Source organism: Petromyzon marinus, chromosome 1 (genome assembly GCF_048934315.1).
Source record: "Petromyzon marinus isolate PM22_M1 ecotype Great Lakes invasive population chromosome 1, UKy_Petmar_22M1.pri1.0, whole genome shotgun sequence".
In the NCBI taxonomy this organism is placed as follows: Eukaryota; Metazoa; Chordata; class Hyperoartia; order Petromyzontiformes; family Petromyzontidae; genus Petromyzon; species Petromyzon marinus.
Window position 1 is genome coordinate 28453181 of NC_133667.1, and position 23833 is coordinate 28477013.

The window sequence follows — 23833 nt, forward strand, 5'->3', positions numbered from 1 at the left end:
GTTTTAATCATACACCATATAGCAAACTTAAATAGACATTAGGGAACTATATAGTTGCATAATATAATACATTTGATCAGGATATATGTTAAACTGCAAGGGTGAGCACGGACCAGGTTGTAAATTAGGAAACCTCTTTTCTTGGCTGTCACAGAGCTGGGGCTGTGAGTTGGGCATAAACGTAAAACCTCCTTCACCATGGAAAATAGTGCATGCAAATTTAAATGGAGTACCAGATCGTGAAACACAATTAAAATGCACATTTCTAATTCTACAAAAAAACTATGTTGCTTACGCAGCAGACGACGACGACGATGATGAGACTGATGCAATGACACAAATCAGAGGTGAGATTGGCGCGATTGGCTCCACGTGGTGCAGTGCGAAAGAAGTCTACATACATACGTAAAGCTGTTATTACAATAGTGAGGGCGTAATGAATGATTGATTATATTTTCTATCCAGCCAATTATGTAAATTAGGAATTTCCTTTGTGGTTCGATTAAGGCATGATGAAAACTTCCACGAAATTTCATTCCAACACCCCTTCACAATAATGAGGGTTTTAAAGCTGTACCATTATTCTCGAGAAATAATCATGAGTACACGTGGCATTTTAAGGCAAAAATACAAATACGTTTAATGTTTTATTGAAATCATTTATAATTGAAATGTTTGGGTTTTCGTGTAACATGTCTAAATATTTTAAGACAACAAGAGCATCCCTCAAGCGCTCAGGCTGTTGATCTCACTACACACTGAATCAGTGTTTGACACATTTATACACATCTCCCTGCCATACATCATCTTGGGTTCTGTCACACATTTGGCAAATGGGCAACCTTTGTTCATTTGCCAATTTGTGCGACCTTCAGTTTGGCTCTCATCCCTTTTTGCTGCTGTCACCAAATCCCGAGAACGGCGGAAACCGCCGACGTGATTCCAATAAAGCATAAACGCAAACATCACAAAGAAAAGATAAAAGAATTTACACATTTGAAAGTATTTTGTCTGCGTTAACTCACAATTGCTCTGGCTAAAGACAAATCTTGTGTGTCAAAGAGTGCTCTTTGCACGGCTCCTCATCTCCAAGAACGTCATTATAGACATCTGTGGTGTGTTGTTTTATCTGGGCTATCAAAATTAGCTCCTTTGGGAGTTTAGTTTGACTCGAATCAAATACTTTAAATGTAGGGTTTCCCCTGAAGCTCCAGCAGCAGACTGAGTCGCAATACTGCATAGCAATAAAACGCAACAAAACAAAAGCAATGAACTGTTCAGGCGAATTGCTGGGGAAAAAATCCTCCCCAACTATCATCCAAAACGTGGATTTAGATACAAGAAGTCAAAATGTATGGCTCGGCGATCACAACTTTGAGAGATAATATAAACTCCAAACCATCATCATAAGCACAGACAAGATGCCATCTGTTGACTTTGTTATAACGATTTGTAAATTGTTAAAATATTTAAGAACGGGCGGTAAAATAGCAAATACCGATCGTGCCATTGCATTTATAATGTGTACGTCAATTGTTCAAACTACTACCTAAGCAAAACGTGGAATTATTTCTACAAAACTGTTCTTTTGCTTCACAAGAAGGTATAAATTATATTAAGCATCACTGTTAATTTTAATGAGGCCACTGCTTCTCTACTGAGGTCGATTTCAGGCCTAGGTGATGGTGAATAATGAATTCCAAACAGATGCCTGCTGGCTCTAAACTGCTGCTGCCCGAGAAAGTTGCGACAGATGTTGCATCCAGACATCTGTAGTGTATTTAAACGAAATGATCGTGGCAATCAAAAGACACTGCAAGCGAATGGCTTTACCAATTAAAGCACTAAAAACTGTGCAAATTAGAGAGGAAATGCCAGAGGGTGGATGAGTGCGAAAGGGGTCGTAATTTTTGGATGCAAAAAGAAGTGTCCTACATTAAGCTGGGTGAAAATGCCAGCCAAGAGAATGGTTTCAGTAACTACAAACTTCCAAGCATGTGACCTGCGATCTTGACCTTGTCACATGATCATGGCGAAGTTAAAATCAAAGCTTTGCCACCGAGCATTTGGGGGAGCTCAACTTTACGTCTCAAACTTTTCTCTCTGAAATCACAGAGCAAATTGGCCAGCATTGAATTGCGAGCTCAAAAAAAAAACCGAATGTTACTTTTTTAATTAACATCAACAATATTTCTTGTCGTCTTATTTTCCCCTGAGTGTATTGTTATTGGACTGCCATATCTGCAGTGTGCTGTATTATCACATATACGTGTGCCTCGTTGCTTATGACGTGGAACCATTTACTGTTGCCGCAGCAAAGGATGAAAGCGATAGCCATGGTAACATGCAAACGTCTTTTGGATCACAAACCAATAGTTACATGGAAAAGATGTTTAAATCGGATAAGGTCAATATAACGAATGGTTACAATGTTGTTTGGCAATTTAGATAATCATTTTAGTGTTACTACTTGCAGGAAGAATCTTAAACACGTGGATCCAGTTTATCACACCCATGGCAGAGTGAGATTGATGTCTCTAAAAGGCCTTTCCTTGTTCTGCAAATTGGTGTTTTTATGCGTTTAAACACAGCTGACCGTGAGCCTCAAGTGTGTGTCTGTGTGATCTCGTTTCTGCAGCTGACTGATGTCCCACAGCCTCCTTCACCATGCGCGGCTCCATTTATTTGAGAGTTCTGAGCGTTGCTTATAACCGCCACACTTCCGTTTTTATTATTCGTCGAAAAATAAATTCTGTGATATTTCTTTGAAGCTTTTGTTTGCATTTAACACGTATCTCTCATTTCAAATATTCAGCGTCAGATGCAAGTGCACACATGTGAATCGGTGTGCTTCTTAACACAACATTCAAACTTGCGGAACACTGTTTTGCAGTCCGCTATTGTCAAAAACAGTACATTATTCAGTGAGTCACTCAAATCCCTTTATTCACAACCCGGGTTAGGGAGTACACTCAGAGACAATCCTCCTCTACAACAGCCGAGCACATATCAGCATAGACACAAAACGTAGAAAATCTGTATCATCAAAAAAAGGAATGCTTACTATAAGGCTGATATTCAACACACTCGTCTACAACACTGCCCCCCCAAAATATAATATACGGTATTGTGGTCATTTTATTGTGTATATATTTTTATTGGGTACATTTTATTGTGTCTATATTTTTTTATTTTGTACATTTTAGGGGTGGTGTTGTTTTGTGTTAATTTTGCTGCCAACACGGCATCACCGATTAATTTCAGATTCTGATATTGCACCTCAACTTTGTTTTGACGAACGACATTATATTTTACCACTTGTACTCAATCGATATGGAATTATAAAACAAGGCACAGCACGTGCAACAACAACATCAACAATGCGCGGTGATTTGTAATAACGGCCATTAAGTTGTAATCGTTATAATTAAAAGCATGCGCGTTTAAAGTGGTGATCATGATCATTCCGGAATGAAGCTGCTTTTATTCACAATAACCACACCGCAAAAAAACACAGACATTGATACCATTACTGGACAGGTGCCGTTAACTGATAGTACTGTACTGTATTATTAAACAGGTATTGTTGTCTTGGCGTCCTCTGATCTAACACCGTTTTGAGACTAGGCTCAAAAGAAAGTCGTCTCTGTTGTGGACCAATCAGATTCAAGGACAATGCATCATATTATCAGCGTGTTTTTTTTGTTTGCATTCTGACCACAAGTATCGTGGTTAATGCAGACATGATTCCTTGTTAAAGGTTTCAGTTTGGTGTTTTAACATCTTAACACCTGTTTGATGCCAGCAAAAAAGGGGAAAACCTATTCCCATATTTTGGTACTGGCAAAGGAGGCCCCATGAGGTATTGCTCCTTTCCCCGAAGTGAATTGATATAATACATTTGCATTAAAAATCGGTAGTCGGTTTTTCAAAGCAGCTGAGTCAATCAGCGTTGGTTGGTGAGGGGCGGGGGGAGGAAACCTGCGACCCAGTCACCCAATCCGGCGTTCAAGGTTCGTGCAAAGCAACAGACACCCGCGCTCAACGGGAGTGTTGCTTGCATGGCGATGGACTTTGCTGGACGTGCGCGGATGAGCGTGTGCATCTGCGAGAAGACAAAGGCGGCCCGGCGTGGGGCTGGCCACCCAACCCCCCCCCCCCTCCCCTCGGGTAACGTTCCGGCCTACGCAAGTGCTCCTCGCTCACAGCACGTGCCCCAACAGCACGTCGAAAGGCTTACCTGGGGTATCTTTGTCTGTACTCTATAAGTGCATGCGTGCGTTGTTTTTTGCCACCCATTTTTTGTTGTGGGGGGGGGAAGGGGGGGGCGGTGTGCTGGGAAAATCAGCACGTACTTGTGGGGTTTCTTCTTCTTCTTGTTCCTGCAAGTGACGCGTCGCCGCTCTGTCTGCGACGCGGTGAACACCGAGATGACCCTTTCAACAAAAGGGGCTCGTGAGAAAACGCAGCGCTCGCACGGAGACTCACACACTACTCGGAAACTCACGAAGACTTCACAATCTCGGGGGGGGGGGGCAGAGAGGGGGGCGGCCGCCTGCTCGCTCCTCCTCCGCCCATCGCCCCGTGGCAAATTTACGGGAATATTCGCATGACACACGTCCATGCCACTGACACAAACTACGGGACCGCACGCGTGGGGTAAACGAAATATGTTGTGGGTGGGGGGGGGGGAGGATGGAACGAGTGGGAGGAATGGGACGCAGTGGAACGAGTGGGAGCAGGGAGAGTAGTTGGTGGTGGAGGGTGGGGGGGTAGAAGTTGAGTGCTGAGAAAGTTTTAGAGGAGGGCACAGAGGGCGGGAGGAGAGGGATTGTGGGAGGGAGGGAAGAGGTGGGAGTTGCCCGCCGCACCCTGCCCCTGCCCGACTCCCAAGGAGAACCACGATCTGGTCTTGTCCCGAGGCGGTGCGCACCCTCAGAGCATTATAACCAAACTAATTGTTTTTATTTGACCAGGTGAGGCCCACCGCTGAGCTATAGAGCTCTTTTTCAGAAGCGACCTGGCCACAAATGATCGCTCATCGAAGTGGCTTATCGCTTGGAAATGTTTATCAGTCGAATACTCTAAACGCACGTCGATTCTAAATGTGGAAGGGAAAACCCGGAGAACCCGGAGACAAATCCACGCGAACACGGGGAGAGAGAAACACCATGCAAACTCGGATCGGGATTGAACCCACGAACCTCCTGCATATCAGGCGAGGTAGTTAACATCTCGCCACCGCGGAGCCCCAACAGGGCGACGAGGTGGCCACACACACAACGCACAAATGTCGTTGGGAAAAAAAAAGACAACACAAACATTGGTGGAGAAAGTGAACACCGAAGCCTTATACATCACAAAAGTCATCGTATCACCATCGTCAACAACATCCGGCACCACGCCGCTGCATTACTTCGTCAACCTCGTCGCACGGTGGGAAAACCCGAATGTCACGTTCTCTTCTCGAGCTGCGCGGTGCGTATTGTGCCCCGGTGGTGCTGTGACAGTCTTACGTTTGAAATCGCTGTCAAGGGTCAATCTGGTCGACTGGGCCAATAATCCCTGCCGAGTTCGATAAATCAAGGACGTTTGCGTTGTGAAAATCGGTCAAAAGCGGGTTGGCCTCTGTGTGGACACACGGCGCTGGCATGGAAACGTGGAATTCCCTCCAACGTCTGGCATAGACCAGCCCCCCACCTAACGCCTCTTTGGGAGACGTGGAGGAACTCCCCGCACTCTCTCTCTCTCTCTCTGGCTCTCTCGTTTGGGTGTGCTCCGTCTACGGTGGTAACACTCATGACAAGTTTTGTTCATTCATAACCACGAGCGATAAACGCGCACGTGGGGCGAAAGCGACGTGGGTCAACCCGTGGTTTCAGCGTGGAACTTCTCGCGCAAGAGAAGGCACGGGTGGGTGAGTATGGTTTTTGTTTTTGTTAATACTTGTTATATAAAATAAATCATTTTATTTGATTTTATACCTACGTGACTTGGCCGAAAGAACCAAAGAGTATGGATTCCTACAGTCACGAAAGCTTCAAATCAAGATTATACATCTTTTTTTTAAATATAACGTTGTGCGAGAGGGAGGAGATGCCATGTTTGGGAACTTTAAAAAAAAATCCCTCTGTGCTGATGACAAACATCAGGCGCGCTCATCATCACGACGAGACTAAGCCGACCAGCCCGCGGGGTGCTGAGGCTCGGCTTTCTGGCGCTTCCTGTCGTATCCTTAGGGACACTGACACACACACACACGGTCATAAATACGCACTCACATACGCACGCGCATGCATAACAGACGCGCGCAAAGCAGTCGCAATGGCAGCGGAGTGTGTCATCGTATAAATAATACTCGTCGAAGAAAAGGACATTTGCTTCTCTTTCGTTAACGATTCGCCAAACATAAACACGGTGACCAGTAAACAAGGACGGAGAGTGGACACGAGATGTAAATGAATCAACGAAAAGAGAAGCAGCTGAGATGGCAACGAGTTAAGTTTGAGAGTCAAAAAATCACCTTCACACTTGGCTTGACAGCCCTCATTTTGTTGCGGTGACGGTGGCAAATTTACTGGGGGTGAGCTCACTGTGACACGCAGACACGGACACACACACAAAGATCCCCCGTATAGCCTTTAACAGACTGTGGGGGCAAGTGCTGTTAGCAAGCAGCGCCTGTGAAGGCCGGCACGGCGCACGAGGGGCTGGGCTGGCCAGCACCACGCACGGCCGCCTTCGTCTTCCTAGTGGCGATGTTTACACACCGCACCACACAAAGACACACACACATCCAGACACACACACACACACGCTCCGACACACATATACAAGTGTGTGGGTGTAGAGCCCCGTAGCGCAACAAAGCACGAATGGTACAGAGCGCTGAAATGCATATTCCTGGGTCCGGAATGCTACGTTTTTTTGAACTTTCAAAACAGTATAACCAACACTACCACCACCACCACCCCCCTTCTTGCTCCTTATTCCTTCCCCTTCTCCCTCCCCACCACCACCGGCACCAACCTCTCTACCCCCCCCCCCTCCATTCCTTCTCCTCTCTACACCACCGCCTTCCTCCCCAGCCTTTAACGCAGCTGTGACTCTCCGCGACCCCCTTCAGCCGGGCTTTGCCGCGTTAAAGCCGGTCAAACAGATGAAAGTCGCCGCCACCGGCGTCCCTAATCCCAGCAGGAGCGAGCGTGGCGGGGTTAGCCCCCTCGTTAGCGGCGCCGCTTGTTCCCCGTCCGACTCGCGCGAGCCCTTCCTGGCTCCGCCGTGCTCCCCGTGCCCGCTGCGAGACTGCTACCTCCATCCTCCATCCTCCTCGTCCTCCTCCTGCTGCTGCTGCTGCCGCTGCTGCTGTGCGCTCGCAGTCGTTCGAGCCGGCCCGCTGCCGCCACTACTGCTACGCCAGCTTGCCGAGCTCTTAGGGACTCTTGAAAGAGAGAGACAGAGAGAGAGAGACTGGGAGAGACGAGGGGGAGAGAGAGAGAGAGAGCCGGCGTCGCTGCTGCGTGACCGCTGCTTGGCTCCCTTCAGCTCCGCGCTAGTCTCGGCCACCCCAGCTGCGCTCTAGCGCCAGACCTGCGTGCACATCTCGTTGGGAGACACGGAGAGACGCCGAGAGAGAGAGGGAACGAGACAGACACGCAGACAGACAGACCTAGGGTAGCAAGACACTTGCATTTACTATTTAACATTGAACTCAAAATATTATAAAAGACCAAAAAAAAGGAACACGAGTTAAACTTTTTGTTTGTTCGGTTAGACCGGATTTTTAGGAGTTTGTTTTAGTATCGGTGTATGTTCAAGCTCTGTTTGAGTGGTAGCTTGTTGCGTACGAATCATCCCTGAGCGTGTTACTGCATAGGGTTTTTTTTTGTTAAAGCGCCCGCCCCAAAGCACAGAGTTGCTTTCTTGTTCCTGCCATCCGTGAGCTTGGAAGGGAGGCGAAGGAGGCGAGAAGAAGAGAAGAGGTGGACAAGGAGGAAGAACAAAAATAAAACAAGAAGAAGAAGAGAGGACAGCTGGGGGGAGTGGTCGGGGGTGGGGGTGGGCAGGCGGGGAATCTGCTGGCGGGTGTCTGGAGGAAGACGGCGCGTTTCCATCCTCCTTGCAAGCGACTTCTGCGCCCTGCGATGTGAATATGGTAAATCGTTGGGGGGGGGTGTGGGAGGGCGGGGGAGAAATATTGTAATAAATAAATATATAACGGTTCACTTTTTTGCCGTCTATCTATAAATAAATACATAGACAACCGGTGTGAACAAGTTTTTCTTGCGGCGCTGTTTGATGATCATCACTGATCGTAGTTTCATTGCCCACCGATACATTTTATTTTTAAATTGTACAACAACAAAAACTCCAGAGTGGGTTAAACTTTTCGTAGCCGCTGCCTTTTGTGACTTTTAATCAATTGGTGGACACCGTATTCCACTCCGGAACCCTGTATTATTTTCGGTATAGCAAGAGAGGCGCTCCTTGCAATTTTTCCTTTGCGCTGATGAGCAACACATGCAGGTATGTACGTGTGTTGCCACGTTCTTTCCTGTAAACTTGTTGCCAAGTTGTGGATTGAAGCCTTGCGAGTCGGTGCTGGTTTGTTGTTGTTGTTGTCGTCGTTCACACGTGTCGTTTGGTGACTTGTTGATTTGGTACCGTACTGGGGGTTGGGGAGGGGGCTGCTGTTGGGACACAACTCTGCAATGACGGAAGGGGACAGAGATGTTCTCTACGAAATGAGTTCAATGTGCAGAAAGTAAAACAGTCTCGGGTATACTGCATAACGCGGATGTCGCAATCAGTTGGTCCAAGCACCCTCACCCTTCACCCGACGACACCTCCCATCCTCCACACCAAGTGTTCGTGTTGTGATTGTCGAATTGAAACTTCCGCTGACATTCAGCACATACCTTAGCGACAGCCTAAGCTCCGTACTGCAAGCACCCATGCAGTGCACTTTAATTGATGTTTGTGATATTTGTTGTGTCTGTTTTTTTTACTCCGTATAGCATACACAAGAAGCAATGCACACGTAGTGTCAAACAAAAATACCCTCCGTTTATATCATGAGATCAACTGCAGCAGAGAAAGTAAACTTTGAGAGACGAATTTCGATTTAAAGCTTTCGTGACTGCAAGGATTCATCTTCTTTGGTTCTTTCGGTAAAGTCACGTAGAATGAGAATAAAATAATAAATTGATAAAATAAAATAACACAATAAAATTCTCACGACGTTTCGGCCACAACACAAGCGGCCTTCATCAGGTATTATTTTATTCTCATTCTACGTGACTTTGAGAGACGAATTTTGTTTTTACTTTTGTAGCATTAAATGTTTTCCGTATAACGTGCAGAGGTCACGCACATGTCATTGGCATATTTATTTATATCTACACAGTGATATCAATTACAGCGGAGAAAGTTGAGAGCTTTATTTAATTTGAGAAAAGTACCTGTGTAAATGTCACGGGTTTGCACTGTTTGACAGGGTGCAACGGCACACTGCAACGGGGTGTTCGTTTCATCGAATTCTTTGGCAAAGGCCAAATCATAATTGCTGTTTACAAAATTTAAAGCGGAAAAAAGGTTTTCTGAAAGATAGTCAGTTTACACAAATTCACGTTGAGTCTATTGGTTTCATGCCACGCTGTTCAATTGATGTATTCATTCTTGAAAGCTCCATAAGTAGTTGTCAACTTTGAAAGCAAACTTTGTTTATTGCCAATGTACGTAATATTATAAAGGTCATCTATATTTTGAGTGTTAGCTTACATTCAAATTACTTAATGCGTGGTTATTGCATTTCATAAACATAAGCACACACAGATGTTTAAAAAAAATCCCAATTTAACGTGGCTTTAGCTGGACAATTTGTCGAAACAAAGCAAACCCGCATACTACGAACATAATCATTCACGTTTACTTTGTAATAAGTGCACAATTTTAAATTGTTTACATATAAAAGCATTAACGACGATACATTTGGAGGAGAAGGAGGAAGAAGAAGAATGTAAAAAAAATATTTTTGGGTGTTTTTTTTTTTAGGAAAACACGCAAAAAACTTTAAGTGTCATGTAGCCGAAAGCCTGAGCACCACCGCTAGCTCGCATTCCAGGGCCAACATCTGATTACGATTATCAGCCGCCGAGCCCCTTGTGAGTCACCAGCCACGTTGCCGTTTCATCTCGGCCCCCCACTCACGGGGGGGGGGGGGGGGTGGGTAGACGGTTTGTCATCGTGCGAAGTCGAGCCGAACCGGCCCAGGTCACTCGCAACCCCGCCGAGCACAGGTGGTCCCCAGCCATGGCCGGAGATGGCAGAAACTCGGAGAGAAGGAGGGGGAGGGAGGTGTGGGGGGGGAGTCTCTGCTGAAGTTTGGAGGAAGGGAGGAAACAAACTAGTGAGGCACTGGTTAAGGGGACCTTTTTTGGTGGAAAGAAGTGGTGGGTTAGAGAATGGCGTTGAAATGATTGGAGGGCGGCTAAGCGGTGGGGGGGGGGGGGGGGGAGCAGAGAACTAGGGGTGAGTGGGAATTTCGGGGGTAGTGTGTGGTGAACGATGAGGTCTTGAAAAAGTGGGCCACGAAAGGGGATCTTTGAGGAGATGTTTCTTGAGTGGGAGGAAAGGGATGGGTGGGTCAGAAGTGTGTGTGGGGGGGGGGGGGGTCTGGCAGGAATGGAAAGGGAGGACAGATTGGAGGATGTGGAATTGAGAGATGCACATTCAAGCTGAAAAGTTCTCGCATATTTTTTGACCACTTGCAATATATATGGCAGAAGTACATCAATTTGTATGCACTGTGCGTTTCATTTCAATTTTAAAAAGCACACCTTGAAAGTATTAAGAATCTCTGTGAAGCCAACATCCTCTGTGAGTATCACAAACAAAACAACGACACAGCAAAGTTAGGAGAGGCTGGAAAACGTAACGCTAATGATACTTTCAGATCGTTTGGCACGAACGTACGGTTTTTCCCCTTCCAATGCGGGCTGAGCAGTGACAAAGAGAGAAAGTAGCTTTTTTGGATTCGGCAGTTTCCATCAGCATCTCCAGAGTCCATCAACAAAGGGCTAAGTGTTTCACCGCAGGTGTGAAACCGGAATTTCATTGCTAGGTTTCCGCATAGTTTATGGCAAAGGCTGTGCAGTGCCCTCACGCAAAAGAGGCTAGGCCCACCAGCAGCAGCAGCCTTGCAGGTGGCCCTTGTCTTGAAAGCCCCCCCCCCCACCCCCCGCGCAAAATGTGTACACGATGTTTTTTACATTTATTCTGTTACTGCAACAACATAACATAATGCAGCTCTGCAGAAAGATGGATGGCTAACAGGGGAAACTCCGGTATCCATCTCGTAAAAAAATATTCCATATGCGTTGGCCACCACACAGTATGGTAATTGTTTTAAACCTCTTTTTCTCTCTCTCTCTCTCTCTGCGCGCATGTGCCACCATCACTAGGGTAGTTTAAGCCATAGAAAATATTTAATGCTTGATGTTTTTTATAATGTGGTTATTTTTTTTTACAAACCCGAAGAAAGAAAATGGGATGATGAATCCTGACGTGACGGTGGGTACAGGGGCGTTTTAAGAGTGGATGTTCACAATATTTATTTTGACACATCTTTCTTTCCGACGTTTTTTTGTGCGGTTGGTTAACAAGTGGAAATGTTTTTGATGGATGAAAGCTCTTTGCGAATAAAGAAAACAGTTTTAGTACGCAGTTATGGTTGCACATAAACAACACAATAAAAAATATCTTTACTTTCTTCAGGATTCCTAAAATTCGCGACTGGCATGCGAGTATCCCCTTTTAGCATTATAATGCTGAATAGTAAGTGGAGAAAGCACGAATTTAAATAAAGCACAGCAGCTTGAAATATTTGTTTCGGATGCAGGTTTTTAAAGCGTATTGCTAGTTTGTTATAGCTCTGTGACAGGTAACAGTGAGAATGTTTAGTTCTTTGTACAAACTTTTTTGTTTCTTCTTTCAAACATAACTGAAAATTATTTTTACGGGGTTAAAAAAGTTATATTTGGTAATGGGTAATGGATGAAACAAAAGAAGGCTGATCAAAGCTTTTTTTGTAATTGTATCATCATAATGTGCTTCTTGCAATGGCCTTTTGTTGTAAATACATTACCGTGATTTTGTTCTTAAGTGACAAAAGTGTGAGGGTACAAACTGTATTTGTTCAGTGAGCGCATGTGTCACTGACATCCAGTGCTCGAGTTTATAGGTTGGAGGATGTAGCGATACGCTCCCCTGGCGATTCTATCTATCGTCTAAATTCAGGGTAATAAATTGATGCAAGAATCAATTATTTTTCAACATCGGGGTGAGTATCGTGGCCACGAGTAATGCCAGGGCCATGAATCGGGAGTGGTGGCTACCCACGTGGCCTATAATGCAGCACTGTGGAAGTATGTACCTATGGATGTTGAACTTCTTTTGCACCGTACGTAGCCAACCACGCTAATCGGAGGCGCAGGGGAAGGACAACAAATTTAAACAGAAAAATCAGTTCTAAAGATAATTGGTGGATCACACAGATATTGTGAAACTCCCATTCCCGTGTGGTTCGAGGTGCTATTCCCTTCCTGGTTCGCCAGGAGAAGGCAGTACAGCAAGCAAATTAATCGCCATCTGTTTTCATCTGCACGGGGATAGAGTGTTGCCTCCTCGCGTGCATGAGGTTTTCTCCAGGTGCTCTAGTTTCCTCAAACACGTATAATGAACACTCATGTATTGACTGACAACATATTAAAATCAAAACCCAATGCAGGATCCTCCTGAAAAGGAGTCTTGCGACTCAGTTTAACTTTCCTTCAAAAGTAAGTTTTCTCACACCTCCGATTAGCACGATTGGCTACGACGTACGGTGCGAAATAAGTTCGACGTACATACATGCATAAGTAATCTATTATTTCAACAATATATATGAATAGAATAACATCGAATTTAACACGCGTTATTCGATGCATGTTTTTTACTTAAGAGTTTTTGAGTTGATGGGTAGATGCATCATCATTACACTCTGCGTTTTAAAGTTGGATTCTCACTGTGGATGGGCGTTGATGATGCGACCATCATATCCCAAATCTCCAAGCTGAGAATAACAACAACATTTTCACCAACAGCGGATCCTACGTCACTATTATTATTGAGGTCTCCTTTTCAATCACATCATGAATACCAACGATCGTTTGCCTGGATGAAAACGCCACATTTTTACGTTTTTTTTTAACCGGTAAAAGCATGGCATGTATTCATGAACAAACGTGCGCTTGCAAACAATGTGTGTGCGTGTATCTATACGAAATTAAACTATTTTTATTTTACCAGGTAAGACCTAGTGAGCTATATAGCTCTTTTCAGAAGCTACCTGGCCACAAATGATCGTTCTATAGCAGCTAAATACTCTAAACGCACGTTGATTCTGAATGTGGAGGGAAAACCCGGAAGACCCAGAGAAAAATCCACGCGACCACGGGGGAAAACACGCAAACTCCAAATACACAGCAGGCGTCAGGGCCGGGATCGAACCCACAACCTCCTGTATACCAGGCGAGGTAGTTAACATCTCGCCACCGTGGCGAGATGTTAACTACGGTGTTGTTTTGCATAGCAGCAAAAATACAAATACTATAATGTGTACGCCACTTTCAAAGCATTTGCAGCATCTCGAGTAATGCATCGTTAATATCAACAATTGTAATAGATTCGTTAAATAAATGCATTGCTCCTGCACCTTGATTCGACAACACCCGTGGAGTTGTTTTACTTTCTACAGCAGAAATGAGACATCGCATTATGCCGTGACAACTCGCAGCAACAACAAAACTTAAAACTGTGCCTAAGTCACGCTTCATCTACTAGGTGTAGTATTCGTTTGCGTAAGCCGGTGAATTTATACGCGTCAACACCGGTTTTACATTTGGTCATGGCACAGAGCAGATTTCATTTACAGAGATGGTGTCGTCGGCACTTTGCTTCATCTATATATATAACAACAGGTATCGCTCATTGAATCCAGGTGAAGAGAAAATAGTATACTTTGCTTTCCATAGAACCTTCACTTGCCAGACCTAACCGCGCAAGTGGCTGACAATATTTTACACACGCACACACACACATATATATAAACACACTTTTTTAAAAATCCGCCACAGTTAGTTGCTTCGTGCAGAACAACAGGCCGAATATCGCCTAACGGTCAAAAACAAACCGCGGCGGTGACACTGTGATCGATGAGCGCTAATATATTTATTGCATTGAGCAAGGTCATGAAAACTTGGGGACACAAGACGATGGAACGGGATATTCTAGAGTAGAGCAGTGAAAGGAAATAATTAATTTGGAGAAATGTTTTGGCCCGCAGTGTGGTGGTTGAACGCAGTATGGATGAAACTAAACGGTCAGTCGAATACACCCGATACCTCAACATCGGCTGAGGAATCGATGAGTAAAGTTTATGGGAACGGTAAACATGGTATTAGCGGTAGAGGAGTGACAAGGAGGCAACTGATGCGCAGTGAGCGAGTGACTGGGATCAATCAGTGACGCTCTGCGTCAAGTAATAGGTGAGGTAGGAACTCAGTGCTCCACCCCAGATGTAACAATATCCTTACAACTTGGGTAGAACGTGCAGCACAAATACAGTGAGGGAAAAAAAGTATTTGATCCCCTGCTGATTTTGTACGTTTGCCCACTGACAAAGAAATGATCAGTCTATAATTTTAATGGTAGGTTTATTTGAACAGTGAGAGACAGAATAACAACAACAAAATCCAGAAAAACGCATGTCAAAAATATTATAAATTGATTTGCATTTTAATGAGGGAAATAAGTATTTGACCCCTCTGCAAAACATGACTTAGTACTTGGTGGCAAAACCCTTGTTGGCAATCACAGAGGTCAGACGTTTCTTGTAGTTGGCCACCAGGTTTGCACACATCTCAGGAGGGATTTTGTCCCACTCCTCTTTGCAGATCTTCTCCAAGTCATTAAGGTTTCGAGGTTGACGTTTGGCAACTCGAACCTTCAGCTCCCTCCACAGATATTCTATGGGATTAAGGTCTGGAGACTGGCTAGGCCACTCCAGAACCTTAATGTGCTTCTTCTTGAGCCACTCCTTTGTTGCCTTGGCCGTGTGTTTTGGGTCATTGTCATGCTGGAATACCCATCCACGACCCATTTTCAATGCCCTGGCTGAGGGAAGGAAGTTCTCACCCAAGATTTGACGGTACATGGCCCCGTCCATCGTCCCTTTGATGCGGTGAAGTTGTCCTGCCCCCTTAGCAGAAAAACACCCCCAAAGCATAATGTTTCCACCTCCATGTTTGACGGTGGGGATGGTGTTCTTGGGGTCATAGGCAGCATTCCTCCTCCTCCAAACACGGCGACTTGAGTTGATGCCAAAGAGCTCCATTTTGGTCTCATCTGACCACAACACTTTCACCCAGTTGTCCTCTGAATCATTCAGATGTTCATTGGCAAACTTCAGACGGGCATGTATATGTGCTTTCTTGAGCAGGGGGACCTTGCGGGCGCTGCAGGATTTCAGTCCTTCACGGCGTAGTGTGTTACCAATTGTTTTCTTGGTGAATATGGTCCCAGCTGCCTTGAGATCATTGACAAGATCCTCCCGTGTAGTTCTGGGCTGATTCCTCACCGTTCTCATGATCATTGCAACTCCACGAGGTGAGATCTTGCATGGAGCCCCAGGCCGAGGGAGATTGACAGTTATTTTGTGTTTCTTCCATTTGCTAATAATTGCACCAACTATTGTCACCTTCTCACCAAGCTGCTTGGCAATGGTCTTGTAGCCCATTCCAGCCATGTGTAAGTCTACAATCTTGTCCCTGACATCCTTGGAGAGCTCTTTGGTCTTGGCCATGGTGGAGAGTTTGGAATCTGATTGATGGCTTCTGTGGACAGGTGTCTTTTATACAGGTAACAAGCTGAGATTAGGAGCACTCCCTTTAAGAGTGTGCTCCTAATCTTCAGCTCGTTACCTGTATAAAAGACACATGGGAGCCAGAAATCTTTCGGATTGAGAGGTGGTCAAATACTTATTTCCCTCATTAAAACGCAAATCAATTTATAACATTTTTGACATGCGTTTTTCTGGATTTTGTTGTTATTATTCTGTCTCTCACCGTTCAAATAACCCTACCATTAAAATTATAGACTGATCATTTCTTTGTCAGTGGGAAAACGTACAAAATCAGCAGGGGATCAAATACTTGTTTCCCTCACTGTAGTATCTCTGCATAGCCAGAATCACGCTGCAAGTCTGCAGATGGAGGATGTATCGTGGGGCACAGATGGGGTGAGTCTGATATTAGTCTGCACGTGGTAGCCCCATTGTCTTACTAAATCCGTCACAACGATTAATGCTGCGAGTGATATTAAACAAAACAAAATGTCTTGGAGATTCTTCTACGGAACCAGCCCCCTTGGGAAAAATTATGTCGCTTGAGATATAGCAAGTCTGCATCTTGCCCGATGTTTTCATCCATGGGAGCGTTACACTTGATAGTGAGTAATTCACCAATGTGTAAACACTTACTTGAAGTTGATCGTTACATCCAGCTGAGCCTGCTCAACTTTGGTAAAGCGAGGGTCCATGTGCACGCACGACCACGTGCTCTCTTGGGAAGTGACTGAAGTGTCCAGAAAGTGTGCTTGCAAAGCAATTGCACCGTCCACTATAATATTTAAGTAGCTCAATTGCACAATTAGACATGCAGTGTCTGTTCGATTGTCCTCGCACAATGTACCCAAAACATATGAAAGGTAATGGTAAAGTTTTCGCCTTGTAATTGCTTGTTCAACTCACTGCTGGTGGAGATGCCTCCAACTAAAGGAAGTTCTATACGGGTATTTCGAATAATAGCCAAATGTCTTGTAAGACGTGGGAGTACCCACACTTTACTCCACCACACGTGACCTGCCAATCGACTTATTGTGGTGTATCTGTTTATACCACTGGGTGGACAGAGGCGGGTGGATAATTGATATGTACGGTGCGAAAGAAGTTCATCACACATTTGTGTTGAACATATGCTGAACTTTTTCAACATCGAGATTTAACCTGTCGGCACCGTAAGTAGCCAACCGTGCTACATGGAGGCGCAGGGGAGGACAACAAACTTAACACTAAAAGCAGTTCCAAATAAATGAGTTTTCAATCTAGATTTAAAAGGGCATAGCCCCAGTGGTTTCCTAATACTACTGCAAGGAGGTCCTCATAGCATCACACTGCATTTATGTAAAGTGTGCTTACTTTGTACGATATTGGTCTGAGAAAACCAGCGCCAATGTTTGTAGTGGTGGAAGTTTGTTCCTTTCGAAATGAAAAGGCATACATATGCCTTCTAAATATAAGTTTCATATTACATTAGGGTGTATATGTTGGAAAATAAGGCCACCTCAGATGAATGTGTACGGTTTCCTTTCTCTGAATGGCATCACAACACAGATGAAGGCATTAGATATGGTATTTTAAGTATGTTACATGGCTGTGCGTAATTATTCAACAGGGATTTAACCTGTCTGCAATGAATTTGAGATGGCGATAAGAAACCTACACCGTTACCCCATATTCCCGTTAAAGGATTTGTGTTTGCCTGCTTTGAAAGTCGGCAAGTGGGAAAACAAGATTATTATTTGTCTTGTATTGTGAGTCATGTAAACAATCGTTTGATTATACTTCACTCTCAGTGAGCAGTGGAAACGGTTTTTTTCCTGCTCGGCGAATTTCCCACACCGGGACCAACTGTTGCTATTTCCTGCTGCCCAAGACTGGGCATTTGCTCACCATAATATTGCGTCTCGCATTAAGAGAAAACATTTCCCTGAGCTTACTGTGTTTTTTAGACCACAGTCGTTGGGATGCATTACGAGAATGAACCTGAGCAAGGAATTCCGTACTTGGCGATGCTGTACACAACGCATGTAGAAAAAAAGAGGGGGGGGGGGGAGAGACAGTAGGTGCCATCGTAAATAAAACATATTGGAAGAGAAAGGAGAAATGATCTAGGTTGAACGAAGCAGCGATACGGACCCAAAAAAGAGAGAACAGTGGCAGAATTTTTTTCTGTTCCATTCGTCGCCAATCAGTGGATGGAAGGGACAGATGAGGACTCTTCAATTGGCTAGCCAAGGTCTCCAAGTTTGGAGAAGTGTGTAAGGGGCACAGGGTTTATCTCAGACTCGTGTCTTTTATTCTAATTATTTTTTATCATTATTAAACAGGTAGGGGCCTAAGTTTATTAACCATAATTTACGAGCAGTGTTTTATATACTTTTGAATGAAGAGTTGACACGACAGCCAGAGTGAACGGACACCATAAGGGAATACGTACAAGACAGATTGAATATCATTGGAAATAACTACATTCTTCACTAACGTTACCTTAAGTCTATTTATGTATCTGTACTGTCTGGATGTTTTGAATTAATTTTCTGTAAAAAAAAAATACCTTTGCTTAGTCTTCATTGCTAAGAACTGCTTAATGTTTTTTTCATTTGCTTCGTCAGTTTTATTCGAAACGTGGGACCAAAACATTTAAAAACGGCATCTGTTTTTCATTTACATTTCGTCTGTGACACCACCAGCGCAGCAAAGGGACTTGTCTGTACAGTGAGTTTGTTAAGGGGTATTTCAACGGCGATAGAGCTGGAAAAAAAGGCTGTCACGCAATTCGAGTGGTATGTCTGGACCAGATCTCGTTGGCTCCCGCCAACAACATGTGCACTTCAGTGACTGTACAACCCGCAGGCCTTTGTACAACAAGAGCAGTGGGTAGTCTTTTGGATTATATTTCATTTATTGCAATAACAGTTGGGAGAGTGGTTTAACAAAGTGTAAGCAACTCGAAAAATGGGCAGTCATAACCAGTAATTTGTGCCAGTCATGTGGTAGACCGGTCGGTCCTACTGGGGGCACGGATGCCGTGGGCTGCTTGGGCTTTAAAGGGGCGAATGCTGCAACGGGCAGTTACTTTCAGCGTTTTTCAGCATTTCGTTTTTCAGCATTTCAAGAAAAATTACAGAGGGCCCGGTTCAAATGTTAGTAAATTATATATTTAGGTATTTTAAAAAAAATACAGTAAGAAGAGTGCATTTGAACTTCTTAAAAAATAAACAGAGGTTTTGTTTTATATAAGGTTCCCCACACCACGCTGAAGCTGAACTTTTTCCCCTGGAGTGCGACAATACACAGATCAGACGAACATATGTTTGCAAGAAAAGTTATTGCGCCAAGTCCCACTTGCAGACAAAGCGTTTCAGTTTGGCCCTGTCGGCACTGTGGGTACAGCCTTAATGGCAAGCCCCTGTACAGCATGGCCATTGTGCGCTGAGCTGTTTTCCTTGGCAATTGTCGTCGGACTGGAGGAGGAGGCCCGGAATTACGGGTCTCGTGGTCCCCTCTGCATTTGCTGAAAAGGTCTGGCTCGCTGAGACAGTCGGAGACCAGGCATGTGCAAAAATCAGACAATGACTCGCAGACGGTGCAGCGCGGACCAAGCGAGAAACTGACCTGCCAAGAACCCCCCCCCCCTCCGCACAGTGCTGGTGTCTCCTGTGGAGTCACTCCTGCCAAAGTCCCAGCCATATAAATTATATAAACAAAAGAGAGCTGAAAAAACTATAAACTGCCTTTGCTTGTCTGCAGATTTTTTTTATTTTATGAAAAAAAAATGTTAGACGTTAAAGTTCTGCAGATCCCAGCACACCGCTTGGTCTCCATTGGAATGTGGACCCTGGAATCCAGCTGGGACTTGCTGGTGTCTGCAGAAATCGGACAAAGCCCGAGAGCAGGAGCGTTAATCCCAGAGGTGAATGTGGCTGGCTCAAGTGGTGCCTCTCGGTGAAGGTCCCCCTTCTCCCCAACACCCTGCAACCCCCCCCACCACTCCGCCACCCTTCCCTGCGCCACCCACTCGCCCGCCCGCCCACCCACCCACCCGTCCACCCTGCCACCTCCCTCTGCACCCTTTGGCCTGGCTGAAATGAAACCCCTATACTCCTTACTCAAAGCCCCCTCTACTCCCTAGTGAGGACCTTTTGCAGGCCCTGTGCAGTCTGGCTTGCAGCCCCTAGCCATCAGCACCCTGTAATCAGTCACGCAGTCCTCTGGTCATATGTTGTCCATCAGATGTGTTTACTTTGCCTGTGACAGCCGACACATCTGGATCACATATTCGGGTCAGCAGTGTGCCACAAGACACATTCCAGGGGATCATTTCAGCCGTTGTCATGGAGAAATTCTCCCCTCCAGTGATTTTCAGGCTGCATGACAGAAATACCGACCGCTTGCCATGGGACAAAAGTCACAGGGTCTTGGCTCCCCGTTTAGCCCCTTTCCGTCCCTCCTTGCAAGGGGGGAGGGTGCGGGGGTAGAAAGGAGGGGAAAATCCATTTGCCTTTTTCTTCCTCTGTGCCACCAAGTGACTTTTTTTTTCCTCGAACAAAAAAAAGTCTACTCTGTGTAGTCAATGCTTGAAAATATACTTTATTTTCTATTTATCCACCTGAAGTTTATAGTAACTTCGCTTGTGTTTATTTTAGAATGCCCCAGAGTAAATAACAGTGCATTTTGTGATTTAGGATGTAAATTTATTTTAAAAGAAAATATTTTGGTTGGCATTCCATCCTGGTAAACAGCTGAGATGGTGATTGCTGCAGTTTTCTGTAGGTACTATGCTATGTTCCCTTTTTTTTTTGCTCTATCCTCTTCCTTCATACAGTATGCCTTCGCAGCAGGGTTCTGATTTCCAGCCAGCGCACCTGCAAAATGAAAGTAAGTTGCTAAATATAATAAATGGCACTGCCAGCACGTGACTGCCTTTAATAGCTACGTAGGGCCTGAAGAAGTGCTATGCTTTCCTGAGCTATGAATTCACTTTTTCCCCCCAAACATATTGCAACTTTTTAATATAATAACGTGGAGGATTAAAAATGTACATGTTGTACACTGCATAAAAGTGACATGTTTTGGAATTGCTAGCTACCCAGCAGACCATGCTAACAGCAATGCTATGGTTAAGCTTTACAGCTGGCACGGATTGTGGAAAAATGCATTTTCATACACAATTCTGGAGCTAATTTTACACACGAGTATGCTAGCTATGTAAACGCTCACTAGTTATCGCAGTGGTTTTTTTCTAATACAAGTTGTTAACTTTTAATAGAGACAATTTATCGGTGTCTGCGCACTAACACTGTAGGCAGCACGTCAGCCCCCCTTTTTTTTGCTAACGCAGTTTGTAATGCTTTATGTAATACGCAGAAATTATCCTGCGCTGAGTGATTAAATAAGCATTGCTGTTGCACTGACAGTGGTGACTTGGCTTCTCAAGGGAGTAGACATTTTAAGTTGCCTCATGGTTATGTATGCTCTAATGGCCCCAGAGAAGAGGTACATGGAAAAATGTTTGCCTTTTTCGTTCGAATATTAATACCCGCGTTTGTCATTGACTCCATATGCGAATATAAATATAACTTGTTTTGTCCCAAATCAATGTGTATCAAGTTAAACTGATCGTATGGGATAAAAGTTGATCATTACAGTATCGTAGAGTTTTTCTTTTGTAAGTTATAGCGATAACATGAATAATACATGCCATTTATAGTCCTTTGTGATTCCACTGCTGTGTATGTAAAGACCCAAGGGCCTCTCGGTCATGGGGGGCTGTTTGACCACACTGCACCACACTGGTCAGTGAGGGTTGGTGTAAGTGGGCCGCTTGAGCAGAGGGCTAGGCAGTGGGAGGTAGGGAGGGCTGCGGAGGCAAGGAGCCATTCAGACTCGCTAATGATGCTAACCTTGGCTGGGAATCGAACTCAGTCGGCCGGGTTCATAGTGCAGTGTGCAACGACTATGACACCACTCCTATCCTAGAGCGTAAGTGTTATATGGATTAATATAACTGGTCTACGATCGTTTTTTTATGTACTGTGTTCATGATTTACTTTATTTATTCCACTTGGTTAGTCCAACTTGAGTGTCGTGACTCTCTTCCAGAAAGGTCCTGTAAAGTTTTGAGAGCAAGAAGGGCTCTGTATATTTTAATTTAGTAATTTGTGCATATTGTTTGGAAATTTGGCAAGATTGGACCATCACTCTGGCAGACGACGGCCCATTCTTGCGAGTGACGTAGCAGGATATTTAATGCCTACTGCGAAGCAGACTGGCGTGCATTTTTACAGTGAATACACCCCGGCAGTATTAATCAGGGCGGCCACTGGATTGGAACCGTGAACCTCTGCAAAAAAGCAACAATCACACTCCCGCTCGGGCGCGTCACTGCCACATGGAATGCTGTATTCTCTTTTAAGATTGGTAGTAATAAACCATAACATAGGTAATTGGATTGGCTATGTTTTATATATAATGTGTAAAATAGGTTGTTTTAAAACCAAGAGTTTTAAATTTAATTATGTAATTTTCTGATGACAGACCATTAAAAGCCATCATAACCCTAATGGATGTTCGATGTAACTGTATGTGCGGGAATTGTGTGCCCACAATCAAATAGCCGCTTAATAATAAACATGCATATGGTTGCCCATATGTTAACAGTATGTCATGACATGGCCCATCTGGTCCAGAGATGGATATGGCATATGGGCCGTGGTGAGATAGGATGTACAGTATTGTGTGATCCCAGAAAGATCTGAAGGAAACTTGTCAGATGGCTGTGTCAGCAAGCCAAGTCCCACCGCTGTAGAACATCTTTGACAGCAGTCGCTGTGGATAGAAAGGTGGCTTTAAAAAAAACAAGTGAAAGTATCTGATTTAAACTAAAGTGATGATCTGACAATTTTTACCCTTGCTCTATAACTAAGGCTATTACTGCGAGTGTCTGGCTGTCAGTCACCGTGTGCTGAGGTTAATACAGCAGTCGCTGCCCATCCACCGTCTTTCCTCTGGGGATTCCTGTGCTCGGATGGATGACATTTGGAGAGAGCGGACGGAGGTGTGCTATAGGGGGCATTGCTAGCATTTATATGCCTCTCAAATTTCATCACGGACCGTGGGGGATATCGCAGACGACACATCCAAATGAAGCGTGAATAGATGGCAATATGATTGACAGAAATAGTTAGGGACCCTGCAGGCTTTTTTTCTGAGCATCCCGGTCACCCGGTACCCAAAGTTTTAATGTCTGTTCTTGTGAACTCCACGTCTCGTCCCGCCATTGTAGTTAGGTTGGATGCCACTGCGATGTTTCTCTATGTCCTGATCTCAATTTCAGTGTGCTTTTTTTCTTCTCTGCGCATGCCAGCATTCACAATAAAATCAGTGCTAGAAACTTCTTTTTTCCTGAAATGATGCAACTAAAACATTAAGAGGTTCATTTAAAAATGAAAAGCAGGTGTCTAGTACTGTCAGTGTAAATTTAAGAACTGCACATAAATGCCATTTATTGTCAAGTCACCAACGTATGAAGGCCTCCCCATGCCATTGGGTTTTTTTTTTACCATACTTTACCACGTCGGTCAGTGTAGATGGGTAAGTAGGTGTGAAGGCAGCGGTAGGGTAGCGGTTAGCGCGCTGCGCTACGAACTCGACAACCAGAGTTCCATTCCCGCTCACGGTGAACACCAGTGACGATTATTTGAACCGGTCCTGGGCCTCCCCTAGGTCAACTCATTCTCAAATGAGTACATAGTGTGGTGCGTAAACATCGCCACTAGGGAGACAAAGGCGGTCGGGCGTGGTGCTGGCCGCCCACCCCCTCGTGTGCCGTTCCGGCCTTCATAGGTGCTCGTTAACAGGACTTGCCCCAACAGTCTGTTAAGGCTATACGGGGGA

The 23833-nt window shown here is 44.7% G+C and overlaps 1 protein-coding gene across 5 annotated transcripts in view; it reads left to right on the forward strand.

Annotated features, from left to right (window-relative positions):
* The first annotated feature begins 4881 nt into the window (after nt 1-4881).
* LOC116939363 (zinc finger protein basonuclin-2-like) overlaps nt 4882-23833 on the forward strand; it is a 93413-nt gene continuing 74461 nt past the window's right edge. For 2 of the 5 annotated variants that reach the window (XM_032947663.2, XM_076066694.1), the window contains exon 1: nt 8064-8155. In XM_032947663.2, coding sequence (XP_032803554.2) covers nt 8153-8155 — 3 coding nt within the window. In that variant the 5' untranslated portion in view covers nt 8064-8152. Of the gene's footprint in view, nt 8156-8220; nt 8527-23833 lie in introns of those variants that run through there. The other 3 variants (XM_032947638.2, XM_032947656.2, XM_032947610.2) reach the window with 2 other exon arrangements.